The following is a 27,438-nucleotide window of genomic DNA, read 5'->3' as shown; positions in this document are numbered from 1 at the left end:
GCCGTTTGCGCACACCGCGCTCCGCCGCATCCGGTTCCGCGCCGCCGCGCCTGCGCAGTGGCTGCGATCTGCGTCCCGAGAGTGGCGTTGGTGGCGGCCATTAGAGTTTCCCGAGGCGCTGGGAGAGAAGCGGCGGCAGCGAGAGAGAAAGCGGGACCCGGAGCGGAGGCGAGGGGAGAGGAAGAGCCGGGCAGCCCCCCTCGCGGAGGGGACAGGTATGCAAAGAGAGTCGGGCCTTGGGGGAAACCGGAGTGGCCGATTCGGATTGACGGCTCCACATGCGCCAATCCGGATTAAGGGCCGCACCTCCCCGGGAGAAGCGCCCTGAGGGACGTTTTAAATGTGCGTGCAAAATACGGCACGACCAATTTATGCGTGGAGCGTGTGTGTATGTATGTATATGCGTTTGTGTACAGTGGTACCTCGGGTTAAGTACTTAATTCGTTCCAGAGGTCTGTTCTTAACCTGAAACTGTTCTTATCCTGGGTTATTTCTGGGTTAGCGGAGTGTGTAACCTAAAGCGTATATAACCTGAAGCGTATGTAACCCGAGGTACCACTGTATATGTTTGTATATATGTGCAGTGTGTATATGTATATATACGTGCATGTGTATATGTATATATATATATATATATGTGTGTGTGTGTGTGTGTGTACACGCACACACACACATATATATATATATATATATATGTTTTCGTAGATTTTCACGGGTACAGGAATGCAGGTTTTGGTGTCCTCGGGTGTCTTCCCGTGTAAAAGTTGGGGTGTCTAGGCGACGTTTCGACGAGGTCTCACTCGTCATCTTCAGGCTGGTGCTTTCGGCTTCTTGTTACTGGAACAGAGCGGGATCTCAGTGTTTGAGTTCCTATAAATACTGTAGAGGGGTGTGGTGTATTGCCTCAAAAGTTCTGGGCAGAGGGGAAGTTCCCAGGCTAGTGTTCTTTTCTTCTTTTGTTCCTTAATTACTTGAGGGATATCTTGAGTGATTTCTTGAGTGATATTCTGAGTACCACTTAGGTGGGTCATTAGGTGTGGATTAGTTGCTAAAGCCTTCGTGTCTTGACCTCTTGAGCTTGTGAAGAGTTTTTCTGAGAAGATGGCTGTACTGCACTTAGTTGTGCTCTGGCTTGGCTTCGTGTATAGGGGCGAGCTGTGGTTTTGTGCCCTGTGCCAGCCAGATCTGTGTAGGGATTGCAGGGGGGTGCAGCATCCGGAGGTGCCACTATGGTTTGGCTACTGGATGGTGTCTGTAATTTATCTGTGGAGAGGGTCTGGGTTTGGGTCTGGTGTGGTTGATTGGTGATGGCGTTCTGTGTGCCTCTGGTTCTGGTGTCGGTTTTTGTGGGGAGGGCTAATTTCCAGATGTCTGGCAGGCGGGACGTGTCGTCACGCTTGTTCATGTTGTGAGGGTGTTTCTCTATCTCGATGGCTTCCATGATTATTCTCTTGTGGTGATGTTCCATGTTAAAGAGCAATTTGGAATCTGCAAAATTAATTTCGTGTCCTGTTTCTTTCATGTGTTGGAAAAGAGAGGAAGTTTTTTCTTCTTTTTTGACGGCATTCTTGTGTTCTGCGATACGTGCATTTATTCGTCTGTTTGTTTGTCCAATGTACGTGGCTGGGCAGACTTTGCAGGGTATTTCATAGACCCCTTGGTTTTCCAACTGGATTTTATCTTTGGGGTTTCTGAGGATATTGGCTATTTTTTGGTTGGTGCAAAAGGCTGTTTTGATATTGTGTTTATGGAGGATTTTGCTAATTTTATCTGTAGTGCCCTTGATATAAGGAAGGAGGGCCATGCCATTGTTTTCTTCTGTGTCTTGGTTTTTGGGGGTGTTTCTTTTTGGATTAGCTTCGTAACCCTGTTTTGCTGGTATCCATTGGCGATTAACACATTTGAGAGATTCTGTAACTCAGTTGTCAAGTGGTCTTTGTCAGCTAGGCGTTTGGTTCTGGAGATGAGAGTCTTGGCTACGGAGTTTATTTGTGCAGGGTGGTGGTGTGATTGTGCATGTAAGTAGCGGTTGGTGTGTGTTTTTTTCCGGTAGATAGTGTGTCCTAGGGAGCCATCAGGTTTTTTGTAGATTAGGACGTCAAGGAAGGGAAGTTGGTTGTTGGCTTCTATTTCCATAGTGAATTGTATTTTGGGGTGTAGGCTGTTGAGATGTGTGAGGAAGCTATCTAGTTTTTCTTTCCCGTGTGGCCAAATTACAAAGGTGTCGTCAACATATCTGAGCCAAAGTTTGGGTTTGTGTTCTGACTTGTCTAAAGCATTGGTTTCAAAGTGTTCCATGTACAAATTTGCGATGACCGGTGAGAGGGGATCTATGGGATCCCTATGGGATCACCCCTCTCACCGGTCATCGCAAATTTGTACATGGAACACTTTGAAACCAATGCTTTAGACAAGTCAGAACACAAACCCAAACTTTGGCTCAGATATGTTGACGACACCTTTGTAATTTGGCCACACGGGAAAGAAAAACTAGATAGCTTCCTCACACATCTCAACAGCCTACACCCCAAAATACAATTCACTATGGAAATAGAAGCCAACAACCAACTTCCCTTCCTTGACGTCCTAATCTACAAAAAACCTGATGGCTCCCTAGGACACACTATCTACCGGAAAAAAACACACACCAACCGCTACTTACATGCACAATCACACCACCACCCTGCACAAATAAACTCCGTAGCCAAGACTCTCATCTCCAGAACCAAACGCCTAGCTGACAAAGACCACTTGACAACTGAGTTACAGAATCTCTCAAATGTGTTAATCGCCAATGGATACCAGCAAAACAGGGTTACGAAGCTAATCCAAAAAGAAACACCCCCAAAAACCAAGACACAGAAGAAAACAATGGCATGGCCCTCCTTCCTTATATCAAGGGCACTACAGATAAAATTAGCAAAATCCTCCATAAACACAATATCAAAACAGCCTTTTGCACCAACCAAAAAATAGCCAATATCCTCAGAAACCCCAAAGATAAAATCCAGTTGGAAAACCAAGGGGTCTATGAAATACCCTGCAAAGTCTGCCCAGCCACGTACATTGGACAAACAAACAGACGAATAAATGCACGTATCGCAGAACACAAGAATGCCGTCAAAAAAGAAGAAAAAACTTCCTCTCTTTTCCAACACATGAAAGAAACAGGACACGAAATTAATTTTGCAGATTCCAAATTGCTCTTTAACATGGAACATCACCACAAGAGAATAATCATGGAAGCCATCGAGATAGAGAAACACCCTCACAACATGAACAAGCGTGACGACACGTCCCGCCTGCCAGACATCTGGAAATTAGCCCTCCCCACAAAAACCGACACCAGAACCAGAGGCACACAGAACGCCATCACCAATCAACCACACCAGACCCAAACCCAGACCCTCTCCACAGATAAATTACAGACACCATCCAGTAGCCAAACCATAGTGGCACCTCCGGATGCTGCACCCCCCTGCAATCCCTACACAGATCTGGCTGGCACAGGGCACAAAACCACAGCTCGCCCCTATACACGAAGCCAAGCCAGAGCACAACTAAGTGCAGTACAGCCATCTTCTCAGAAAAACTCTTCACAAGCTCAAGAGGTCAAGACACGAAAGCTTTAGCAACTAATCCACACTTTATGACCCACCTAAGTGGTACTCAGAATATCACTCAAGAAATCACTCAAGATATCCCTCAAGTAATTAAGGAACAAAAGAAGAAAAGGCACACTAACCTGGTAACTTCCTCTCTGCCCAGAACGTTGGAGGCTATACACCACACCCCCTCAACAGTATTTATAGGAACTCAAACACTGAGATCCTGCTCTGTTCCAGTAACAAGAAGCCGAAAGCACCAGCCTGAAGATGACGAGTGAGACCTCGTCGAAACGTCGCCTAGACACCCCAACTCTTACACGGGAAGACACCCGAAGACACCAAAACCTGCATATATATATATATATATACACGCACACACATGTCACCTTTGTGTACATACACACACACATATACGTATTCGTACAGCTGATGTAATTCTATTTGTAAGGCACCCACACTCCAGCACACGAGTCTGCATGCAACTAAGCTTTACTTGGAGGAGACCCTCCCCCAGTGAGTCACGCCCTTTGGGTCTTTCAGGAGGTCTCCTCTGAGTAGGGCTGACCTTGGCGCAACTCACACACACACACATATACATTAATAAATGTTGAAATGTGCCCTCATTTGTTTGCATGTGTCATTTTTGTGGGCGTGTTTTGGATGTGCTTTGATATTTATATTTAAATGAACTTGTGAGGGAGCTGTAGCCCTGCAGCCTCTGGAGGGCACATGGATGGCTCCCGCTGATCAACCTCATCAGATGGACGGACCAGGGGTGTGATACTGCCTTGGCCTCTTAGCCTGAGGTTTTGCCAGGCCTCCTCAGATGAAAAGTAAAACATGGGAAACACTTGATTTTCTTGTAGTGTAAATCTTCCTGCAGAACATATTCCACAGCTTTGTGGGATATTCTCCCTCATGACAGATTTCTGGGATTTTTTAATGCTTTTCTGTCTCTCTGCAGAGGTGGTGTGTTTGGGAAGTGGAGGTTGGACTGTGGGAAGTGCAGTGCAGTAGAATTCACACTCCTTGGAAGGAATTCACACCCACTTCTCTCTCCCTGATTTGCTTTCTCTTCCCAGCCCTAACTCCTCAACATGGCAGGCGTGTTCCCTTTCCGGGGGCCCTGCCCCCCAATGCCTGCTCCTTTGACCCCACTGCCTGACTACATGTCTGAAGAAAAACTGCAGGAAAAAGGTATGGCTGTGGCAGGATCTGTGTGCCTATTTGAGAGGGAGGGAGGGAGGCCTGTCTTTCTTCCGCTTAGACCCTGGGGGGGTGTTGCCCTCTTGGACGGAAAGGCATTCGTTGCAAATAGTTCTCCGGGGTTTCAGTAAGAGCACCTTCCCCAACTCTCCCTGGAGAGGGCAAGGATTGATGCTGAGACCTCGCCTGCTCCCCTTCCAGCTCGCAAGTGGCAGCAGCTGCAGGCCAAGCGCTATGCCGAGAAGCGGAAATTTGGCTTTGTGGATGCGCAGAAGGAGGACATGCCGCCAGAGCACGTGCGGAAGATCATCCGGGACCACGGGGACATGACCAACAGGAAGTTCCGGCATGACAAGCGGGTCTATTTGGGGTGAGAAGGGGAGATGGTGACCTCGGGCAGTTTGGGGGTGTGGGGTGTTTCTGGCATTGCTTATGTTGGGGAACAGCCAGACCTTTCAAGGGGTGGGAGGCTGAGTTGATTCTGGGAGCTTTTGGCAGAATCCTTTATGCTTTTTACTGGGAGGGTCTCCAAGTTAAGAACTTCAAAGAAGCCCTGAACTGAATTGGACAGAAGGCCCAGCAACCTGGTTTCCCACATGTGGAGTCACTGACCTTCTTTGGCTTCTCAACAACTGATCCTAAGAGGCAGATTGCCTCTGAATGTGGAGATTTAATTTAGCCATTAGGACTAGCAGCCACTGACAGCTTTACTTATTTCACCCTATTCAGTGGCTGCCTGTTCACTGCAAGTGCTTTACAGCTCTGCCTTGAACTTTCAGTGACCTGAAGTCAGCTGATTGACAGGTGGGCAGCCCCACCCATCTGTCAGAAGTGGCCAGCAGAGGGTTGGCCACTCCTGGATCTGGCCCTCTTAACTTGATCCAATTCCCCCTCCCCAAAGACTTATATTCTGCATATATTTAGCAAGCAAAGCATAAGGCATTGAAACCGTCAAGGTTGCCAGATGCAGTACATTGCAATTGACATCCATTCACTGTTACCCATTCATGAAACAACCCACAGAAAATTAAAAGTACTACAATTTTTTTCCTGGAAAATGTACCTGCAGAGTTTTGTGGTTGTGTGTTGACTGCTAACTGCAAGTCAGTTGACCCTGATGATAATAAAGCTTCTGACTACCAGTTGCTGGAAATGGCAGGAAGGGAGATTTGCTTTTGTGCTCACTTCCTGCTTAATAATAATAATAACTTATTATTTGTATCCCACCCATCTGGCTGGGTTTCCCCAGCCACTCTGGGCTGCTTGTGGTCTTCTTCCCTTTGGAGCGTCTGGTTGACCACTGTGAGGACAGGATGCTGGACTAGGCAGGCCCCCTTTGGCTTGATCCAGCACGGCAGGCCTTTTCTGAGGTTTGTATGACATTTGTAAGGACTGGCCCAACCTTTAGAGCCTGTTTTAGCTTTGCTTTTCCTCCCTCCCAGTGCCCTCAAATACATGCCCCATGCAGTCCTGAAGCTTCTGGAGAACATGCCGATGCCCTGGGAGCAGATTCGCGACGTCCCTGTCCTGTACCACATCACGGGGGCCATCTCCTTTGTCAACGAGATCCCGTGGGTGATCGAACCAGTCTACATTGCCCAGTGGGGGTAAGTGAGGTCTCCCATCCGGCTCCAGGGGCTTGGACTTGCAATGTGCATCTCAGCCCCTGACCCTCCCGATCTGCTCCAGGTCCATGTGGATCATGATGAGGCGGGAGAAGAGGGATCGGCGGCATTTCAAGCGCATGCGCTTCCCGCCCTTTGATGATGAGGAGCCGCCCCTTGACTACGCTGACAACATCCTGGACGTGGAGCCCCTGGAGGCCATCCAGCTGGAGCTGGATCCCGAGGAGGACGCCCCAGTCCTGGACTGGTTCTACGACCACCAGCCTCTGAAGGACAACCGCAAGTGGGTACCATCTTGCCTGGGCTCATGGCTAAAGCAGAAAATCCTCTATGTCAGGCTCTGTACAGAAGGCAGGGATGGAGAGAGTGGGACCAGGTAGAGAGGGAGTCAACTAGAAGGGGGTCTTTATGGGCATCAAATTCTGCTACCCCAAACAAGGCATGGTGACTGGCAGCGATTGAGAAACCCACAGAAGACAAATTAGGGGGCTTAAAGGCAAGTGGCTAATTTCAGTATCAGTTTCCGTTTATTGAATTTGTATCACCGCAGCAAGGAGCCTCTCTCCCCTTTCTCGTCATCGTTTGTGGTCGTCCATTATTCGCAAACACTTTGAGCCCTCAGTATGAGTTTTCCAAATAACCTGGATCCTAAAAATCTACCTAAAGACTGAATGTGTCATTACGTACTATCTCCTTCTGGTAACCCTCCACTCTCCTCCCCACCCTGGATTCTGGATCCTAATCCCCTTAAAAAAAATTTTTTTAAACCAATTTATCGATACAAATATCAACCGCAAAAGACACATACAACAAAAACCATAGTAACAGTAATAATGCAATTTGACAATTCAGATTTGGATACACTGATATACCTGTGACTACACCTTTTTAAACAATATTTTCCCACCTCTCTCTCCTCCCTCTACTTCCCACCACTATCTGCCTTATCGCTTAAATATTCGTTCCAGATTCTTCATATTTATCCATTCTTATTTTGTGTCGTCATGCAATTCGTTCATATGTAGCTAATCTGTTCATATTATCAATCCATGTGCTCAATGGAATCTTTTTGCAGCTCTTCCAATTCATCAAAACAAGTTTTTTTGCTTCTAATATAGCACGGTACATCCGTTTTTTTAATCCCTTCTTTGATTTTTCTGCAGAAACGTACCAGGATTGTGTTTGTTGAATTATGCTTTTTGTTCCATCGTGTTTGTTAAAAATGAAATTACTTGGGGGGGGGAGCTTCACTAGGGCTTGAAAAAGGTGCTGCTGGAGAGCTTTGGAAAGTGTGAGTCAGGGTGGCTGAGAGGTGATGCACTTGCTTTTTTGGCTTGGGAGAACAGCCTGCACTCTCAACAGCCCCTTTCTCCAAGGCTGTTCCTTTGTGTCTCCGGCTGGAGAAGGGAGAGCTCTGAAGGTACACATGGGTTGGCTTTCAGCTGGGCCCAGTAGGCACCTTCAAAGCCCTCCTTTGGGAAGCTGTGTGGAACTCAGGACTAGATCTGTGCCTTCCCCAGATGTAGGCTCCCCATCAGTTCCAGCTGGGACCCCTGAGAATATCCTGCTTTTGGGGACTGAAGCGTTCCTTGCCTCTATTGCTAAGCACTGCCTGTTTGACCTGCAAAAATACCACACCACGTTCTGTGTGCAAGGCCTGGTTTCTGCTGTGGGGGATAGGAAGGAGAATGGGTTTGAAAGTTGGCTTTCTGCTCTGGGCCTGCAGATACGTCAATGGTTCCACCTACCAGCGCTGGCAGTTCACCCTCCCCATGATGTCCACCCTCTACCGCCTGGCCAACCAGCTCCTCACAGACCTTGTGGACGACAACTACTTCTACCTGTTTGACCTGAAGGCCTTTTTCACCTCCAAGGCCCTCAACATGGCCATCCCAGGGGGGCCCAAGTTTGAGCCCCTGGTCCGAGACATTAACCTGCAGTAAGTGGGAGCCTTTTTCCCTGGGGGTGGGAGGGAGATTTGGTGTTATAGGACCCAGGCTGCTTTTGGAGGAAGCTGATCTGGGGCTCACTGCCCTTGGACCATTTCAGGTGTATTTTGACGGGACCCAGAGGTGGGGTGCTGAGAACCCCCGGGGGGGGCAGTCGCTTGACCTGTGTGGCAGTGAAAGCAGGCTTTGAGGGGGGCAGCTGTAGCAGGCTGCTGTTTCCAGGGAGATCTCTCCAAGGCCAGCTTGAGGCAGGGAAGGAGGGGGCTGCCAGGCTTGTTCCCCTGCCCCATAAAGCCCTGGACCTGACCACCCGCCTCCCTTCTGGTCCAAACAGGGATGAGGACTGGAACGAGTTCAACGACATCAACAAGATCATCATCCGGCAGCCCATCCGGACAGAGTACAAGATCGCCTTCCCCTACCTGTACAACAACCTTCCCCACCACGTCCACCTCACCTGGTGAGATTTTGAGGGTGGGTGGGGCTGGGCCAGTTGCGGGGTGGGGGAGAGAGGGAGGGAAGGAGGAAGTGGTGGAGGGCACAGCTCTGCCTGACGTCACCTGTTCCGCGCAGGTATCACACCCCGAACGTCGTCTTCATCAAGACGGAGGATCCGGACCTGCCAGCTTTCTACTTCGACCCCCTCATCAACCCCATTTCGCACAGGCACTCTGTTAAGGTGGGCTCGTGGATCTAGGGAGGAGGGGGACATTTATTCATTAGCGGGGGGGGGGGTTTGGGGGTGAGGCCACCCTGCCTTTCTGCCTTGAAAGTGGATAGAGCAAAGAATGTAAATTTCCTACACCCTTGTCCCCCCCTTTATCCTCCGTCCAACAAGGAAGAGGCATCCGAAGGGCCTGAGCTTCCCCACCGCACTTACAAAGGAAGGCAGGCAGGGAGGCTCACTTAAACAACTCCCTAAATGTTTGCTGGCAGTTTCTGGAGGGTTTTTGTGTGCTCCGGTTTCTCCTTCCAGAGCCAGGAGCCTCTCCCTGATGATGATGAGGAGTTTGAGCTCCCAGAGTTTGTGGAGCCCTTCCTGAAGGAGACACCCCTCTACACCGACAACACAGCCAATGGCATCGCCCTCCTCTGGGCCCCTCGGCCCTTCAACCTGCGCTCTGGCAGGACCCGCAGGGCCCTCGACATCCCCCTCGTCAAGAACTGGTAAGGGGGCTCTTAGAAAGACATTTCCCAATGGCGTTTTTAGGTGGAGCCTGGGAGAGACTCCTGCCTGAAATCCAGCGGAGCTGCTACCAGTCAGTGTAGACAGCACTGAGCTAGGTGGACCAAGGGTCTGACTCAATATAATGCAGCTTCCTGTGTTTCTTTTAGTCCTACCCAGAGTGGACATGACTAACTTGGGTCCCTTAAATTCAACATGCCTCTGAGCAGGACTTGGTGAGATACAACTGAGGGTGTTTTTTCAGTTGTTCCGTTGTAAATGCTTGAAGTGCTAACTTAGTGGTGGTAAACTTCCTGGAGCTCTCGCTGGAGAAGTAAAATACCTTACTGTATCTTATTTTACTTTGTAAGATTTATACACTGCTTGATTTTAAAAACACACTCAAAAGTGATTTACAGAAAAGGTAAACAATGAAATAATCATTAAGAAAAATTAACAGCAATAGACATTCGAAAGGTGAGGAGAACATCCTTCTAAATACCTGGGTAGACTTCTTTAAATAGAAATGTTTTTAGCAGGTGCCAGCCTGATATCAATAGGCAGGGAGTTCCAAAACTTTTTGCCTTTGACTCCCAGGTACCGAGAGCATTGCCCCGCCGGGCAGCCCGTCAAAGTCCGCGTCTCTTACCAGAAGCTGCTCAAGTACTACGTCCTGAATGCTCTCAAGCACCGACCCCCCAAGGCCCAGAAGAAGAGGTGAGCGGCCCTCCCTGGAGGGGAGTCTGTAGCTCAGTGACAGAGGATCTGCTTTGCAGGCACAGGGGTCCTTGTTCAAGCCCCACTGGCGTCTTGGGGAGGAGGGAAGGGTGTCAGGCAGGAGGTGATGGGAACTGGGCCTAGTGGACCAGGCAGCTTCCTGCCCCTTGATGTGACACACAGCCTGCCTTCCCCTCTCTCCCCTCCAGGTACCTCTTCCGCTCCTTCAAGGCCACCAAGTTCTTCCAGTCGACCAAGCTGGACTGGGTGGAGGTGGGGCTGCAGGTCTGCCGCCAGGGCTACAACATGCTCAACCTCTTGATCCACCGCAAGAACCTCAATTATCTCCACCTGGACTACAACTTCAACCTGAAGCCCGTCAAGACCCTCACCACCAAGGTGCCGGCTCTGCTCCCCAACAGGGGCTGACGACCTTCTCCAGTCAGTGAGGGGCCACAACACAGCCCCTTCCCGAGTCCCATTCTGGTCACACTTCATCCGTGAACGGGATTGTGGGTAGCTGCTGCCAGTCGAGTCATGGGAAGATGGAGCTGGCCTTCCCTGTCAGCCAGCTCCTGCTCCTAGCCTGATTTGGGGAGGGGGCTTGGCAGCTGCTGAGGGAGCCTTGGGCAGCTTCTTCGGTGCAGTTGGTGTTGGGGGGTTCTGCACAGCACACCTCTCCCTCCTCTTTGTCTGCAGGAGAGGAAAAAGTCCCGCTTTGGCAATGCTTTCCACCTTTGCCGGGAGGTGCTGCGCCTGACCAAGCTGGTGGTGGACAGCCACGTCCAGTACAGGCTGGGCAATGTGGACGCCTTCCAGGTAGGTCATTGCCAGCCCAGCCCCTTTTCTGCTGCCGAGAAGGAATGTAGCAGAAGAACGCAAGGAGAGCCTTCGAGGTCAGTTCAAAGGGGGCCCGTAATAGTCCAGCTTCCTGTCTTTGTAGCAGCCAGCCAGCTGCCCCTTAATCCACAAGCAGGATCCTAGCACCAGAGTCCCCTCCCCTTCTGCCTTTTCCAGGGGCTGGCATTCGGAAGCGTGGCTGCCTCTGACGGGGGGTGGGCAGAGCATGGCCATGCTGGCTAGGAGCCATTGATTGCCATTATCCCCCATGAATTTTTCCGGTCGTCTTTGACAGCCTATCTAGGTTAGCAGCCATCACAGCTGGGTTCAGGGTTGCCCTCAGGGGCCCTCCCCTTTGGGGTATAAGAGGACGCTCAACTAGATATGCCCCCCCCCCCAGTGTGACTCTTCAGTTCTGAAAGGAGATGCATGTCACTTGCAGAGAGGCTGTGCAAGTGCCCCCCCCCACTGTAACATATTGGCCTTCTCTCTCTCTCTCTCTAATCCCCAACTGCCCCCCTCTGCCCGCAGCTTTCAGACGGCCTCCAGTACATCTTTGCCCACGTGGGGCAGCTGACGGGGATGTACAGGTACAAGTACAAGCTGATGAGGCAGATCCGGATGTGCAAAGACCTGAAGCACCTCATCTATTACCGCTTCAACACGGTGAGTCCTGCAGGGAGCCCGGATGGGGGGTTGCAGCTGAGCTGGGAGTGGAAGGTGGAAGCTGGGGGAGGAACAGTGATCTGCTGGATTCCCCCACTTCAGTTTTTTAACATGCTTTTCCTGCCCCCTTCTCCTAGGGGCCGGTGGGGAAGGGTCCTGGCTGCGGCTTCTGGGCGCCCGGCTGGCGTGTCTGGCTCTTCTTCATGCGAGGCATCACTCCCCTGCTGGAGCGCTGGCTGGGCAACCTCCTGGCCAGGCAGTTCGAAGGTGAGCAGATGGGGAGGGAAGGGGGAGGGGTTATGTTGCTGTCCGTTTTGTGCCGCCTTTCAGCCAAGGAGGCTCCCAAGATTAAGAAGGTGCCAAATAACGCAACTACAAATGACAGAAATTCAAAGCATACCAGCAATATTGAAAACCAAACACACCTGTGTTTGTGCTAGAAAAAGAGCATTCCCCGCAAAAATGGTAAGAGACAAAGAGGACACCTGAGTAGCATCTCTGCCTTATAAGGTTCTTGGTTTGTCTGGGGTTTCCTGAGCCATCTGGGTGGGAGTCTCTGGGGGCCGTTTCCAGAGTTCTCCCCCCCCCCCTTGCTGCATAGCTGTTTGGCTGGCCTAGTCTTTCCTTCCCTGACCAACCTTTCCTCCCTCCCTTCTTAGGCCGTCACTCCAAGGGGGTGGCCAAGACTGTCACCAAGCAGCGTGTGGAGTCCCACTTTGACCTGGAGCTGCGCGCGGCCGTCATGCACGACATCCTGGACATGATGCCCGAGGGGATCAAGCAGAACAAGGCCAGGACCATCCTGCAGCACCTGAGCGAAGCCTGGCGGTGCTGGAAAGCCAACATCCCCTGGAAGGCAAGTCCCTCGGGGCCCCTGGCTGCCCCCCAACATTGGGAGCTGCCTTAGGGAGTCTGACCCTTGGTCTACCTGGCCCACTGTGGGCCACACTGACTGGCAGAGGCTCCCCAGGGTTTCAGGCAGGCCTCTCTCCCAGTTAGAGAATGAAAGAGTTGGAAGGGACCCCACACCCTGCAACGCAGAAATCTCCGCTAACGAATCCCTCAGCAGGTGGCCATCTAACCTCTCTTTAAAAACTTCCAAGAAAGGAGAGTCCTCCACCTTTCCAGGGAGTATGTGCCTTTCTCAGAACTTGAATCCATTGGTTTGAGTCCTGCCCTCCAGAGCAGCAGAGAACAAGCTTGCTCCTCCTTCCCTGTGACGGCCCTTGAGATTGAATCCTGACGGCCCTTGAGATTGGATCCTGCCCTCCTTCCACCTGATGCCAACTCCTCCAGGCAGCCTGCCCTCTGTCCTTCCTGTCTTAGAAATCTGTATTTTATTGAACTTCACAGAATAATAAAAAGCATAGACAAAACCAGAACTTGTGTACTCTATGTATCTTTGACCTTATGCAGCATAGGAAAGGTCCTGTCCCACCCGGTGACCTCTCCCTCCCTCCCCCTGCCAGGTGCCAGGGCTGCCGACCCCCATTGAGAACATGATCCTGCGCTACGTGAAGGCCAAGGCCGACTGGTGGACCAACACGGCACACTACAACCGCGAGCGCATCCGGCGCGGAGCCACCGTGGACAAGACAGTCTGCAAGAAGAACCTGGGCCGCCTGACGCGGCTGTACCTGAAGGCAGAGCAGGAGCGGCAGCACAACTACCTGAAGGTGGGGCCGGGTGGAGTGGGGCGGGGGGCTGTGGGGCGGGGCGGCGGAGAGACCCCTGCCTGACTGTGTGCCTGCTGTGCCTCCCCCACAGGATGGCCCCTACATCACGGCAGAGGAGGCCGTGGCCGTCTACACCACCACCGTCCACTGGCTGGAGAGCCGGCGCTTCTCGCCCATCCCCTTCCCCCCGCTCTCCTACAAGCACGACACCAAGCTGCTCATCCTGGCCCTGGAGAGGCTCAAGGAGGCCTACAGGTGAGCCAAGGGAAGGTGGGAGGCCACAGGCCACATTGCGGGGCCCAAGCAGCGCTCTGGTCCAATGCTGGTGGTTACCAGCCACAACGGCTAGGCATCACTGCTGAATAGCTGCTGGTGGAAGCTGCAGGAGGGGAGAGGGGAGCTCTTGCTTGGGGGCTTCCCTTTGGGGCTCCTGTGAGAATGGGATGTTGAGCCTGATCCAGCAGCCAGGCTCTTCTCAGGTTCTTATGGTGGCCTTGGGGGACCCTGCTTTCTGAGGAATTGTGGCCGTTGAGGAATGCCTCCCATTCCATGAAATGTAACTTCCCTCCCTCCCCTGCAGTGTGAAGTCTCGGCTGAACCAGTCTCAGCGGGAGGAGCTGGGCCTCATTGAGCAGGCTTACGACAACCCCCACGAGGCCTTGTCCCGCATCAAGCGACACTTGCTGACCCAGCGAGCCTTCAAGGAGGTGAGGCTGTTGGAGGGGGGAGTGCCTACAGGGCCTCAGCATCCCCAGAGTGACGTGTTCCCAGCTGTGGCGTCCTTGGGGTGCTCTTCCCTCGCCCCCTGCTGGCTGACTCCTCTTCATCCTCTTTGGCCAGGTGGGCATTGAGTTCATGGACCTCTACAGCCACCTTGTCCCAGTCTATGACGTGGAGCCCCTGGAGAAGATCACAGACGCCTACCTGGACCAGTACCTGTGGTACGAGGCCGACAAGAGGCGCCTCTTCCCACCCTGGATCAAGCCGGCAGACACAGAGCCCCCTCCGCTGCTCGTCTACAAGTGGTGCCAGGGTGAGCCCTGTGGGGAGAGGGGGCCTGGGGCGGGGGGCTTCTTGGTTGTGCTGTGTAGGAAGCTGCCTGGTACTAAATCAGGCTGTGGGTTCATCTAGCTCAGCTTTGTCTGCAGTTACTGGCAGAGGCACACCAGGTGTTCAAGGGGGGGTTGCCTTTCCCAGTCATACCTGTAGATGCCCTCACAGGTGCTCTTGACCGTGGGAAGCATCCATGGATCCAGTGTCTGCTTTGAGAGCGGGTTGGGTGTTTCCTGATTGGGAAGAGGCCTGAGGAAGGCCTTGGCTGTCGAACTGTCAGCCCCTGAGCCTATTCCTTGACTCCAGTTCCTCCAGGGGGGTTTTGAGCAGGGCACAGCTGGCCTCAGGGGTTCCTTTTTCCCTCCCTTCCTTCCTTAGCAGGATGGAACTGGATTGAGCTGGGCTCCTTCTCTTCCCGCCCTCCCTTCCCTTCCAGGCATCAACAACCTGCAGGACGTGTGGGAGACCAGCGAGGGCGAGTGCAACGTCATGCTGGAGTCTCGCTTTGAGAAGATGTACGAAAAGATTGACCTGACGCTCCTCAACAGGCTCCTGCGCCTCATTGTTGACCACAACATTGCTGACTACATGACAGCCAAGAACAACGTGGTCATCAACTACAAGGTGGGGCCTGGGGGTGTTTTCCTCTGAGGGCCCAGGGCCTCCTTCACGCAGCTGGTTGGGGCTTGTGCCCCCCGGCTGAGCCCTCTGGCTGACCTGTCTCTTTCCTCCCCCAGGACATGAACCACACCAACTCCTACGGCATCATCCGCGGCCTGCAGTTTGCCTCCTTCATCGTCCAGTACTACGGCCTGGTGATGGACCTGCTGGTGCTTGGCCTGCATCGCGCCAGTGAGATGGCCGGCCCCCCGCAGATGCCCAATGACTTCCTCAGCTTCCAGGACATTGCCACCGAGGTGGCCCACCCCATCCGCCTCTTCTGCAGATACATTGACCGCATCCACATCTTCTTCAGGTACTGGGGGCCGTGGAGGGAGCAGGAGAAGGGGGGGTGCTCCTGCAGATAGGTGGCTCCAGGAGGAACGCCAATGGGATGAGGAGGGGCCCTCGTAGCTGAGTGGCACCTGTGGCGCCTCCAGGAAGGGCTGGGAAAACCTCCCTGCCTAAAATCCTGTAGAGATGCTACCAGCCAGTGTTGGCAACACTGATCTGGATGGACTGATGGGGCGGCGCAAGGCAGCTTCCTACGATCCCATTGCTGAACTGGAAAGACCCCCCTCCGCACACAGCCTGCCCATGTCCAGCTTTGCCCCAAAGGGTAATGTGTCCCGGTGGTGTGGAGTTCTGACCCTCCTGACTTTGCCCTCTGCTGCTTCCTCAGGTTCACTGCCGATGAGGCAAGGGACCTGATCCAGCGCTACCTGACAGAGCACCCGGACCCCAACAATGAGAACATCGTCGGCTACAACAACAAGAAGTGTTGGCCCCGAGATGCCCGGATGCGGCTGATGAAGCATGACGTCAACCTGTGAGTGGCTGGCTCCGGGGTCAAGTGGAGGGGCCGGTTGCCCTGCTGGCTCTGTGGCCAGAAAGGGGGTGGGTTGTGGGGCCTGCCTGGGCCAGGGGATTGACACCTCTTCCCTCCTGCCAGGGGCCGGGCCGTCTTCTGGGACATCAAGAACCGCCTGCCGCGCTCGGTCACCACGGTGCAGTGGGAGAACAGCTTCGTCTCCGTCTACAGCAAGGACAACCCCAACCTGCTCTTCAACATGTGCGGCTTCGAGTGCCGCATCCTGCCCAAGTGCCGCACGAGCTACGAGGAGTTCACACACAAGGACGGCGTCTGGAATCTGCAGAATGAGGTGGGGAGAGACGGCGGACTGTGTTTGGGGACAGGGAACAGTCCCCTTTGGGTTCAGAGAGGCCAGGCCAAGTCAGTCCATGGGAGGTGGTGCTTACTTTTGCATGGAAATCACAGCAGGGGAAAGTTGCTGCCGTTGTGCTTCTGTTCCCCTTTTGGGCTTCACTTTGAGGCATCTGATTCACCACTGTGGAAGTTTGGGCAATGATGGAGGCCCCTTGGCCTAATCCGCCTGCTGCGGGCCTCTTCTGATTACTTTCAAAGAGAATTAGACAAGTTCACAGACAGGGCTGTGTTCTTTCTCCACTGTTGGAGACAGAAGTGCAGGGAGTGAATCACCAGTGCAGGGAATGCTGCTTGTGGGCTTTCCTTTGAGGGTGCCTAGTTGGTCAGGGTGAGAACAGGGTGCTGTGCTAGGTAGAATCAAAGAAGAAAAGTTTGGATTTGATATCCCGCTTTATCACTACCCTAAGGAGTCTCAAAGCGGCTCATATTCTCCTTTCCCTTCCTCCCCAACAACAAACACTCTGTGAGGTGAGTGGGGCTGAGAGACTTCAGAGAAGTGTGACTGGCCCAAGGTCACCCAGCAGCCGCATGTGGAGGAGCAGGGAAGCGAACCCGGTTCACTAGATTACGAGTCTACCGCCCTTAACCACTACACCACACTGGCTCTTCTCATAAAAGAATTATAGAGTTGGAAAGGACCCCCAAGGACCCCTTAATCTGACCCCTGTGATGCCGGCACGGCTAAAGAATCCCTGGCTGGTGGCCCCAAACTTCCAAAGAAGGAAAGTCCACTGTCAGAAAGTTCTTCCTGAGGTTTAGTCCTTTGGCCTGATCCAGCACTGCAGGGCCCTCCTGAAGTCCTTGCTCTGGCTACTCTTTCAGGTGACCAAGGAGCGGACGGCTCAGTGCTTCCTGCGGGTGGACGATGAATCCATGCAGAGGTTCCACAACCGGGTCAGGCAGATCCTGATGGCCTCCGGCTCCACCACCTTCACCAAGGTCAGGAGAGAGGCATGTCTTTGGGCCTGGGGTGTGTTTGCATAGTCTCAATGCAGAGTCTCTGAGGCCTGGCTCTCCCCTCTCTGCTTTCCAGATCGTGAACAAGTGGAACACGGCCCTGATTGGGCTGATGACCTACTTCCGGGAGGCCGTGGTGAACACCCAGGAGCTGCTGGACCTGCTGGTGAAGTGCGAGAACAAGATCCAGACCCGGATCAAGATTGGCCTGAACTCCAAGATGCCCAGCCGCTTTCCGCCGGTCGTCTTCTACACCCCCAAGGAGCTGGGGGGCCTGGGGATGCTGTCCATGGGGCACGTCCTCATCCCCCAGTCTGACCTCAGGTGAGCTGGGAGGAGGGAGGCCGGGTGGGGTAGGGTGGGGAGGGAGGGAGGGAGGGAGCGGAAAGACCTTCCAGCAGGGACTTCTCTCCACCCACACCTTCTCCCCTCTTCCCCGCAGGTGGTCCAAGCAGACGGACGTGGGCATCACCCACTTCCGCTCGGGGATGAGCCACGAGGAGGACCAGCTGATCCCCAACTTGTACCGCTACATCCAGCCATGGGAGAGCGAGTTCATTGACTCCCAGCGGGTGTGGGCCGAGTATGCCCTCAAGAGGCAGGAGGCCATCGCTCAGAACAGGTGCGCTTGAGAGGCAGGAGAGCGCCGCCTCCTCCTCCTCCCTCCCTCCCTGGTGGGGCAGGGGAAGAAGAGTGAGGAGCCAGCTGCAGCCTTGTCTCTCCCCCTCTCCTTCCCAGGCGCCTGACTCTGGAGGATTTGGAGGACTCGTGGGACAGGGGCATCCCTCGCATCAACACCCTCTTCCAGAAGGACCGCCACACCCTGGCCTACGACAAGGGCTGGAGGGTCAGGACGGATTTCAAGCAGTACCAGGTAGGAGGGGTCCCTGGCTTCCACAAGCCTGTCCCCAGTGCCCTCTCACCCTGCCCTGCAAGAAGCATCGTTCAGAAGAGCGGTCTGCACAACCCGGCCAAGGACGGTGGTAACACATCAGAATTCAGTAACAATTAAGTGTACATTTGTTCAAAATGAAATTTAAATTACTAAGCTTAATTAATTCAACAAAACTGATAAATGTCATCTGGTGAGCCCAGCTTTTCAGAGTCTGGCAGTTATTTTCACCTCCAGTAGGGAACTCCCCTGCTCCACTGGGCTAGGGGGGGACTGGGGGCCCATGACCAACCCTTCCCTCTTTCTCTTACAAGGGCTGGTGGCTTGGCAAGCAACAAAACCTCCCCTCCCCAAACTGCCCAGGGGTGCCGAGCCCTCTGCTCTTGTTCTTCTCCGCCTGACGCTTCTCCTTCTCTAACGTTCTCCCCCTGCCCCTTCCAGGTCCTGAAGCAGAACCCGTTCTGGTGGACCCACCAGCGCCACGACGGGAAGCTCTGGAACCTGAACAACTACCGCACGGACATGATCCAGGCGCTGGGCGGGGTGGAGGGCATCCTGGAGCACACCCTCTTCAAGGGCACTTACTTCCCAACCTGGGAGGGTCTCTTTTGGTAAGGAGGATCGGGAGTGTGGAAGAGAGCGGTCAGAAGACCCTTGCGCGACTCCAGGCCTGAGCTCAGGCCTCACCATGTCTGTGTTCTGCTTCTAGGGAAAAGGCTTCCGGGTTTGAGGAGTCCATGAAGTGGAAGAAGCTGACCAACGCCCAGCGCTCAGGTCTCAACCAGATCCCCAACAGAAGGTTCACCCTCTGGTGGTCTCCCACCATCAACAGGGCCAACGTGAGTCTCCTGCTGGCTTGGGGGGGGGCTACTCCTGAGTCATCTCTTGAGGGGCAGCTGGTGGGGACATCAACTCTGTCTCTCCTTCGCATCTCCCAGCTTTCCACTTCTAAGGTTTTATGGCGCTCCCCCCTTTTCCTGAGCGTCTGCCCTTCTCCTTGCAGGTGTACGTGGGCTTCCAGGTGCAGCTGGACCTGACAGGCATCTTCATGCACGGCAAGATCCCCACGCTGAAGATCTCCCTCATCCAGATCTTCCGGGCCCATTTGTGGCAGAAGATCCATGAGAGCATTGTCATGGACTTGTGCCAGGTGAGGAGGCGGCCAAGCGGGGCAGGAGCAGCAGCCCTATGCTTGGTCTCTGGCCTTGGGCAGTCTAGCTCAGGCTGCCCCCTCTGACTGGCAGCAGCGTCTCTCCAGGGTTGCAGGCTAGTGGATTTTCTCCCCCACCACTGCCCTCCTTGGAGATGCTGTCAGGGTGAAGCTGGGACATTCTGAGCCCCAAGTGGAGGGGAAACCACCTCCTCTGCTCCTGCCAGTTCCAAGCTGCTCTTAAGGGGATTCTCTGGCTTCTGTTCTGCCCCCCCAAAGGAAAACGGGAAAGCACCAAATTGTGGGGGGGGGGGCCAGAGGCTGTAAGAGGGTTTGTTTAGCGAACCTTCCGGCACAGTGAATGAGTCTCTAGGCTTTGCAGAAACCTCTTAAACCTCTGGGTGAGACAGGACTCAGGGGGATCCCTCTGTTGCTGCTGCCTTCTTGGGGGAGTGGTGGTGACTTCTGGGCCCACGGGGCTGTTCTGAGTGGTCCACTTCTCCCCAGGTGTTTGACCAAGAGCTGGACGCCCTGGAGATTGAGACAGTGCAGAAGGAGACAATCCACCCCAGGAAGTCCTACAAGATGAACTCCTCCTGCGCAGACATCCTCCTCTTCGCTTCCTACAAATGGAACGTCTCCCGTCCCTCCCTGTTGGCAGACTCCAAGTGAGTCCGTCTGCTTCTTCCCACTGAGGGCAAGCGGGGATGGAGGGGGGAGGGAGGAGGAGGGGCACCCCCTTGGGGTGGCGGCAAGGCTCCTGGCTTGCCGAGTGCCATGCCAACGGCTGCCTGCTTCCTGCGCAGGGACGTGATGGACAGCACCACCACCCAGAAGTACTGGATCGACATCCAGTTGCGCTGGGGCGACTACGACTCCCACGACATTGAGCGTTACGCCCGGGCAAAGTTCCTGGACTACACCACGGACAACATGAGCATCTACCCATCTCCCACTGGCGTCCTCATCGCCATCGACCTGGCCTACAACCTGCACAGGTGAGGGGGTGGGAGGGTGTTTTCCAGGGGATGCAAAGTAGGTTGGGGTCCCAGCAGGGTTTGAGGGGTCACCTCTTAATAGGGACCTAAGAAGAGCCCGTCTGCTGGATCAGACTGGTCCCGTCTAATCTCCTTTGGGAGAAAGGGAGAAACACAGGGTCGCCCAGGTGGGTTGGCAGGGAATCCCCCTGTAAAGTAGACATGCAGAATGCCTGGCTTAAGAGCAATTATGCTAAAGGGGAGGGGGCTGGGAAACCCTGTCAAAAGAAAACGCATCACCTCGTACATAAACACCATGAAACCCCACACGGCCTTCTTACAAGAAGTTCACAGCTCACCCAAATGAATCAAACTCCTGAGCGAACCCTGCTTCAGTCAACAGTGGGCAGCACTCGGATCAGGAAAAGCTCATGGAGTAGCCATAGTACTCAGAGACTTGAATTTTTAATTATTCTTTTTTTTTATACCCCACCCATCTGGCTGGGTTTCCCCAGACACTCTAGGTGGCTTACAGCATATATAAAACATAGTAAAATATCAAACACTAAAAGCCACAACAGTGCTAAAAGACAAAGGAGGCGGATTCGTTTTCGCTAAAGATGGCAAAACTAAACTGACAGTCGGCTTCATATATGCCCCTTTGAGAGAAAGGGCAGGATAGAAGTTTAGATAAAGCAAAAATAAACAGCCCAGCACCTTGATGCCCAGTGAGAAGCTCACAAACAAGGTCTGAGCATCTCCGCACAGTCTGCACCTTGTCCTCCAGCGACCGGGATTCAGCAGCAGAGGGAGTCTGCTGCCTCCAGCAATCAGTGGTAGCCTTGTCCCCTTCTGTGAATTTGAGCAATCCTTTAGAAGAGGAGCCTGGCTGCTGGATCAGGCCCAGAGGGGCCCATCTCCCCCATCTTTGCACAATAGCCAGCCAGATGCTATCATTGGAAGCCCATGAGCAGGACCAGGGGTAACAGCATGCTCCCTTCCTGCGATTCCCTTCAGCTTCTGTTACTCAGAGGTTGAGCATAGCTATAGTTACCTGTACCCCACCCATAAGCTTCTCCTGTGACTACCAAAAAGTATATAAGCAAGCCAACCATACCAGACCCCGAGCTTTCTTTGGTCCACAGAATGGGTCCCCCTCTAGGTGACTGCAACCACCCTGGAGGAATGGGAGTGTCTGTGCAGCCAGCTGTGTGGAAGGGAGGGGAGGGGCTGCCTCTGACCTGTGACCCTGACCTTCCCCTGCTTGGCTTCCCCAGCGCCTATGGGAACTGGTTCCCCGGGAGCAAGCCCCTGATCCAGCAGGCCATGGCTAAGATCATGAAGGCGAACCCGGCTCTGTACGTCCTGCGGGAGCGGATCCGGAAGGGGCTGCAGCTCTACTCCTCCGAGCCCACCGAGCCCTACCTGTCCTCCCAGAACTACGGGGAGCTCTTCTCCAACCAGATCATCTGGTTTGTCGACGACACCAACGTCTACAGGGTCACCATCCACAAAGTGAGAGCCACCACTGACCCTGCGGGCTGGGGAGGAGGCGGCCTGTCCGCGGCCTGAGAGGTCTCCCAGTGCTGCTGTGACCTGCTTTGAACCGGGGTGGGGGGGCAACGGAGGGTCTAGAAACTCACGGGCTTCTTCTTTCCCCTTCCAGACCTTTGAAGGGAACCTGACGACCAAGCCCATCAATGGGGCCATCTTCATCTTCAACCCCCGGACGGGGCAGCTCTTCCTGAAGATCATCCACACCTCCGTGTGGGCGGGGCAGAAGCGGTTGGGCCAGGTGAGGAGGCGGGGCCTGGGCCAGCTCCGCGGCCACCTGTGCATGCGCCAGAGTTTTAAAAGGAGCCACTGGGCCAATGGCAGGGCTGGTTCTTTACTCAGCGCCTTCTCTTCCTTTTCTCCCTCCCCATCCCTTTTCCAGCTAGCCAAGTGGAAGACGGCTGAGGAAGTGGCGGCCCTGATCCGCTCCCTGCCCGTTGAGGAGCAGCCGAAGCAGATCATTGTCACTCGGAAGGGCATGTTGGACCCTCTGGAGGTGGGCTGGGGTCTTTGTCTTGGGATGGGGCACCTGCAGAGTCTGCTCTCCTCCAGGTGGCGCTGGAGACCTCTGGCCTCACCCTGCTCCCCTGACCCGCCTCTCTTCTCTCTCTCCCTCCTCCCAGGTGCACTTGCTGGATTTCCCCAACATCGTCATCAAAGGCTCGGAGCTCCAGTTGCCCTTCCAGGCCTGCCTGAAAGTGGAGAAGTTCGGGGACCTCATCCTGAAGGCCACAGAGCCCCAGATGGTGCTCTTCAACCTCTACGACGACTGGCTGAAGACCATTTCCTCCTACACGGTGAGGCTGGAGTGGGAGAGCCGTCCAGCAGAAACTGGCATCTGCCGGGGGCTTGGAGCATGGTGGCACCTCCTCTGGCCGAGCTCTTGAGGCTTCCCAGAGAAGGAGTCCCTCCCCAGCAAGATCCAGCTGCAGATGCTCACGCTTTGAGGCGCACTTGCATCCCTGTTCACCTGCCTCCCTCTCTCTCTGCCTGCAGGCCTTCTCCCGCCTGATCCTCATCCTCCGGGCTCTGCACGTAAACAACGACCGGGCCAAGGTCATCCTGAAGCCAGACAAGACCACCATCACGGAGCCTCACCACATCTGGCCCACCCTGACGGACGAGGAGTGGATCAAAGTGGAGGTGCAGCTGAAGGACTTGATCTTGGCCGACTATGGGAAAAAGAACAAGTAAGAGGCTCCCTAGCCTTTTCAGCCAGAGGGACACATTCCTTCTTTGGGGCGGGGACAAGCACGTGCCTCTCGTGGAGGGGCAGGGGCATACGAGGAATGGATGCGGAGGATGTGCGCAGGGTCCATGTCGGTTCTTGTGGAGAGAGGCAGTCCTTGAGGCATTTCACTCTTTGGACTTCCCTGAGCTTGACCCCCTTCTCCCCCATCTTAGCACCAGCCGCAGTTTTTAAGAAGCAGAGGGAGGGAGGGAGGGTTGTCCTGCTGCCTTAGCAGGTGCCGTGGTAGGAGAGTGTCCCCCTGCCTCTGCCTGCCCGATCTCACCTTTCCTGGCTCCTCTCTCGCCAGCGTGAACGTGGCCTCCCTGACGCAGTCTGAGATCCGGGACATCATCCTGGGCATGGAGATCTCTGCCCCTTCGCAGCAGCGCCAGCAGATTGCCGAGATTGAGAAGCAGACCAAGGAGCAGTCGCAGCTGACGGCCACCCAGACACGGACCGTGAACAAGCACGGCGATGAGATCATCACCTCCACCACCAGCAACTATGAGACCCAGACCTTCTCCTCCAAGACAGAGTGGCGCGTCAGGTGGGCAGCCGAGGGGCTGGCGGTGGCAGCAGCAGCTGTGGCCTTGGGTGAGGCGGGGGCGTGTCTGGGTCCTCCAGTAACCCCCTTCCTCTTCCTCCTCGTCTCCCTCCAAACAGGGCCATCTCCGCTGCCAACCTCCACCTGCGGACAAACCACATCTACGTCTCGTCGGATGACATCAAGGAGACAGGCTACACTTACATCCTTCCCAAGAATGTCCTGAAAAAGTTCATCTGCATATCGGACCTGCGTGCCCAGGTGCCCTGGCCGGTGGTGGTGAAGGCGGGGGTGGTGGCGGTTGAGGGAGTAACGGACTTGGGCCCTGGGGGGGTCTTTGCTCTCTCTCTCTCTCTGTGCCCCATGGCTCTTTTCCCCTCCTCCCAACTAACTGGCTGGCTGCGTTCTTGCCCACTTTCTGTTCCCCTCCTGATCTCACTGATACCCGCTGCCAGTATTATTCCTCAAGAAAAATGTTTTAAATGCTAGGAATTTTCTCTTTGGGGATAGGGAGGAGTCCAGAATAACACAGTGTCAGCCAGTAAAACTGTTTATGACAAAGACAAATAGTTAATTAGAGAGGGAGGGAGGCTTTATAACTAGGCCAGAAGTTGGTCATAAAATTGACACAACTTTCAGTTCTCTTTTCCTCATGAAAACTAACACTCCAGAACATCACAACTGTTCTTCCCGGGGTGTTTTGTGTACAATGTCAGTGCAACGTAGACGGCACGGCTCTGATGTTTTTGTCATATACTGTGAAGCTTTGCTTCCCCCTGAATTCCAGCTCAACCTTCTCTACCCCTTGGGTCTTCTTGCTGTCATTGTGGGGATCATCTGCAGGCCTCTGGATGATGCTGGACTCCCAGCAGCCAGCAGGGCCAGGGACCAGGGGTGATTATGATGGTGATGGGAGTTGCAGGTCAGCAACCACTGGAGGGCCAGTCATTCCCCCGCCTGTTTCACTGGATCTGATTTTTTTTCCTGCGTGTGCCTTGAACCCTCGTTCCCTTCCTGTCCACTGACCTATTTCATCCGACTTGCTTCTGTGGGGCTTCCTGGGCCTTTTGCCTCCTGGGGGCTGCTTTGCCAAAGCCTCTCACTGAGGTCGGTGTGCCTTTTCTTTTTTCCCCCTCCCAGATTGCAGGATACTTGTATGGGGTGAGCCCCCCAGACAACCCCCAGGTGAAGGAGATCCGGTGCATCGTGATGGTGCCTCAGTGGGGCACTCACCAGACCGTCCACCTTCCTGGCCAGCTGCCCCAACACGAGTACCTCAAGGTGCGTCTGGCCTGGGCACCCCAAACGTGGCAGGGGAGGCGGCTCTGGGTGTCTTGGTGATGGGCCTTTATCTTGTGCCTCTTGCCACCATCTTTGTGCTGCTTCTGGTCACCCACCAGTGGGCTGGAGGGGGCAGAGGAACAACAGAGCCCCACGGCAGGGCACAGCGGCTTGGGCCTGCCTGCGTTCCTTGTGGAGATGTCTGCCTCACTCTGTTCGTTAGCCAACGGCGCCCCACCCCACCCCCTTTGGGAAGCCTCCCCCTGCCGTCAGCCCTGGAAGGAGTCAGCGATGACTTTCTCTCAATTTTACAGGAGATGGAGCCCCTGGGGTGGATCCACACGCAGCCGAATGAGTCGCCCCAGCTCTCCCCACAGGACGTCACAACCCATGCCAAAGTCATGGCTGAGAACCCCTCTTGGGATGGCGAAAAGACCATCATCATCACCTGCAGGTGAGTCCCAGAGGCAGGAGAGGCTGTGGGCCCTGCTTGGAGGCTGGAGCAATCACTATCGCGCCTGGGCGCTGGGCGTCTTGGATCCCCTTGGAGGGCACAGGTGGGAACTGGGCTCTGCTGAGGAGGAGGGCGGAACAGAACTTGCCCTGTTCCTTGTCTTCACCCCGGGTTTCTCCCCTGCCCAGCTTCACCCCCGGCTCCTGCACCTTGACGGCCTACAAGCTGACCCCCAGCGGCTACGAGTGGGGCAGGCAGAACACCGACAAAGGGAACAACCCCAAGGGCTACCTGCCCTCTCACTACGAGAGGGTGCAGATGCTGCTCTCCGACCGCTTCTTGGGCTTCTTCATGGTGCCAGCGCAAGGCTCTTGGAACTACAACTTCATGGGTGAGTTGAGGCAGAGGGGTTTCTGCTGCGATGGCCCGTCCCATAATGAGCCTCTTCCTCTTCTCTCCAGGCTGATGGGCCTGTGACCTAGAAGCAGCTCTTCCTGGTTAGCCTTCTCTCCGGTCAAGACCCGCCTCCTTCCCTCCCCAGGATCTTTCCCCCCTGACTGATCCAGTAACCTTAAGCTCTGAGCTTTTGTGTCCGGTGGCAGAGATGAGGCTGCTGAGAAAACCAGCCAGCTGTGCCCACCACCCCACCAGCGCCTTCGCTTCCTGCCAGGCAGGATGTAGCCGTTCTGCTCAGAAAGGAAACGGAGGGGAGGAGGGCAGCCTTACTTCTGCCCTTCCTGCTGAGCAGCAGAATCAGCCTAGGCCAGGGATTGGGGGCAAGAGATCTGTGGCACTTGATATGTTGTTGGACTCCCCGCTCCCACCAGCCCTGGCTGCTGGCAGTCCATAAAGCACCTGGAGACGCCACAGAACTCCCCACCACATGTCGGCCTAGCCTGAGCCCCGCCTTGAGGTTTTCTCACCATCCATTCCTGGCACCAAAGCAGGAGCCATTGAAGCTGGTAAAAGGAAGGACTTCTTCATGCAGCGCAGACTGTGGAACTCACCCCCACAGGAGGCAGGGATCGCCACCCACTTGGATGGCTTTAAAAGAGGATTAGAGGGCAGTCGAGGAAGTGGGGGGCAGGGGCTATCGATGGCCACGAAGCCACAGTGGCTGTTCTCTGCCTCCAGACACCAGTTGCTAGAAACCCCAGGGGGGGGGGAGAGTTGCTCTTGTGTTCGAATCCTTCTTGCTGGCTTCCAACGGGGGCATCTGGGTGGCCCCTACGAGAAGAGGAGGCTGGACCAGATGGGACTGATGGCGGTGTTTGTGTGTGTTCCCCCCCCCCCTTGCAGGTGTCCGTCACGATCCCAACATGAAGTACGAGCTGCAGTTGGCGAACCCCAAAGAGTTCTACCACGAGGTCCACCGCCCCTCTCACTTCCTCAACTTCGCCCTCCTGCAGGAAGGGGAGGTGTACTCTGCCGACCGAGAGGACCTCTACTCCTAGGCCCAGGGTGGCCGAGGGAACCAGATGCTCGCTGGCCAAGACTGAGAACTGTTGACATTCAACAGTGCCTGCCATGTTTTACCTTTTCCCCTTTCTCACCTGCCCAGTTAATGTTCAGCATCTCCCTCCCCCGCCCCTTTTAAGGTTTCCGAGTCAAGTCACTTTACAACACTTGTGTAAAGTGTGTGTATTGGTTGGTATGTGTGTGTGTATAGTGCCTGCTTCTGAGTGTAGTTCCACAGTTGTTTAATAAAAATTTTGTATAAATGGGAGCTTTGTGTGGTCTCTCAGCAGGTGGGGAACAGCAGAGGATGTTGTTAATTACATTTGTATTCTGCTCTATACACAGAGACCTCAGAACAGTTCACAACATACAAATTACAATATAAAAACACAAATACATAATAGAGACCGCTCAATAGCCTCCCTGCTTCCATAAGGGGGTTGGCAGAAATGTAAATCACATCCAGTTGCCAGAAAAGCTTTTTCAAGGAGGTTAAATTTTGCCCTCCAAGCCGGGGAAGCCCTAATTTCTGTGATGGTGTTACATG

At 54.3% G+C, this 27,438-nt stretch overlaps 1 protein-coding gene across 1 annotated transcript; it reads left to right on the top strand.

Annotated features, from left to right (window-relative positions):
• The first annotated feature begins 23 nt into the window (after positions 1-23).
• On the top strand, positions 24-27,159 carry PRPF8 (pre-mRNA processing factor 8). The gene is made up of 43 exons (XM_083480190.1): positions 24-215; positions 4,691-4,805; positions 5,016-5,184; positions 6,257-6,421; positions 6,504-6,722; positions 8,166-8,378; positions 8,723-8,848; positions 8,962-9,067; positions 9,365-9,555; positions 10,151-10,270; positions 10,480-10,669; positions 10,970-11,089; positions 11,642-11,776; positions 11,914-12,043; positions 12,436-12,632; positions 13,246-13,452; positions 13,544-13,707; positions 14,033-14,159; positions 14,293-14,485; positions 14,942-15,129; positions 15,243-15,481; positions 15,848-15,994; positions 16,118-16,328; positions 17,216-17,332; positions 17,427-17,674; positions 17,793-17,972; positions 18,089-18,224; positions 18,684-18,853; positions 18,952-19,081; positions 19,246-19,392; positions 19,900-20,060; positions 20,199-20,390; positions 21,647-21,884; positions 22,036-22,164; positions 22,306-22,419; positions 22,547-22,720; positions 22,920-23,113; positions 23,462-23,701; positions 23,818-23,959; positions 24,839-24,979; positions 25,294-25,433; positions 25,622-25,824; positions 26,733-27,159. The coding sequence occupies exons 2-43, from the start codon at positions 4,706-4,708 to the stop codon at positions 26,885-26,887; spliced, it is 7,008 nt and encodes a 2,335-aa protein (XP_083336316.1). The 5' UTR covers positions 24-215; positions 4,691-4,705; the 3' UTR covers positions 26,888-27,159.
• The last annotated feature ends 279 nt before the right edge of the window (positions 27,160-27,438 follow it).

This window comes from Podarcis liolepis, assembly GCF_965112155.1.
Source record: "Podarcis liolepis genome assembly, chromosome: 16".
Classification (NCBI taxonomy): Eukaryota; Metazoa; Chordata; class Lepidosauria; order Squamata; family Lacertidae; genus Podarcis; species Podarcis liolepis.
Note: the sequence above shows the minus strand (reverse complement) of the source record. Positions and strands in the feature narration are given on the sequence as shown.